Source organism: Miscanthus floridulus, chromosome 18, assembly GCF_019320115.1.
Source record: "Miscanthus floridulus cultivar M001 chromosome 18, ASM1932011v1, whole genome shotgun sequence".
In the NCBI taxonomy this organism is placed as follows: Eukaryota; Viridiplantae; Streptophyta; class Magnoliopsida; order Poales; family Poaceae; genus Miscanthus; species Miscanthus floridulus.
In genome coordinates this window covers 13,781,265-13,782,468 of record NC_089597.1, presented here as the reverse complement: position 1 = coordinate 13,782,468, position 1,204 = coordinate 13,781,265, and the positions used below count along the sequence as shown (strand labels likewise).

Genomic DNA, 1,204 nt, shown 5'->3' with positions numbered 1-1,204 from the left:
ACACTTCCTTGATGAATCCGGCTGTCAAAAGCTTCTGCACCTCTTCGCCGATGGCTCTGCGCTTTTCCTCGTCGAATCGGCGCAGGCGCTGTTTCACCGGCCTGGAGCTGGCCCGGATGTCTAAGGCGTGCTCGGCGACCTCCCTCAGTTTGCCCGGCATGTCCGAGGGACTCCATGCGAACATGTCGGCGTTTGCGCGGAGAAAGTCAACGAGCACGGCTTCCTATTTGATGTCGTGGGTGGCACTGATCCTCAATGCTCGATCATCGGGGTAGGTGGGGTTGACTGGGATGAGTTTTACGGCCTCCGCGGGCTCGAAAGTTCCGGCGTGACGCTTGGAGTCGGGCACTTCGCTGCCGAGCTGGTCGAGGTTGACGATGAGGGTCTTGGCCTCCGTGATAGCCTCGGCGTACTCGACGCACTCGACGTCGCAGTCGTATGCATGCTTGTACGCCGACTCGATAGTGATGACGCCGTTGGGCCCCAGCATCTTCAGCTTGAGGTACGTGTAATTGGGGACCGCCATAAACTTGGCGTAGCACGGCCGCCCCAGGATGGCATGGTAGGTTCCCTTGAACCCAACCACCTCAAAGGTGAGGACCTCCTTGCGGTAGTTGGAGGGGGTACCAAAGCAGACGGGTAGGTCAATGCACCCGAGGGGCCGTGTGCGTTTCCCCGACACAATGCCATGGAAAGGCGCGGTGCCTCCCCGGAGCTGCGACTGGTCGAGCTCTAGGAGCTCTAGGGTGTTGGCATAGAGGATGTTGAGGCTACTGCCTCCGTCCATCAATACCTTAGTGAGCCAGGTATTGCCGATGATGGGGTTGACGACAAGCGGGTACTGCCCGGGGTTCGGGACGTAATTGGGATGGTCATCCCGGTCAAAGGTGATTACCTCCCTAGACCAGTTGAGGTACCGGGGAGCAGCCACCTTCATCGAGAAGACCTCCCGGTGCTCCCTCTTCCGCTGTCATGCCGAGAGGCACGCCGAAGGCCTGTCAAAGATCATGAAGGCATTGTGCACCTCAGGGAATCCGTCGTCCTTATCATCGTCCTTGTCGCCGGCGTCCCTCCTCTTGGCATTGTCATCGGGGAGCCTAAGCTTGGCGTAGTAACGCCGCAGCATGGTGCATTCTTCGAGGGGATGCTTCACCGGGCCCTGATGGTAAGGGCAGGGTTTCTTGAGCATGTCATCAAAGAGCCC

General features: G+C 59.1%; 1 protein-coding gene across 1 annotated transcript; it reads right to left on the bottom strand.

The window, feature by feature from the left end:
• Positions 1 to 223: 223 nt before the first annotated feature.
• On the bottom strand, positions 224 to 937 carry LOC136523317 (uncharacterized). The gene has a single exon (XM_066517036.1). The coding sequence runs from the start codon at positions 935 to 937 to the stop codon at positions 224 to 226; it is 714 nt and encodes a 237-aa protein (XP_066373133.1).
• Positions 938 to 1,204: the final 267 nt, after the last annotated feature.

Excerpts from the sequence above, each read along its gene's own strand:
- LOC136523317 (XM_066517036.1), bottom strand. The coding sequence starts at position 937 with ATGAAGGTGGCTGCTCCCCGGTACCTCAACTGGTCTAGGGAGGTAATC.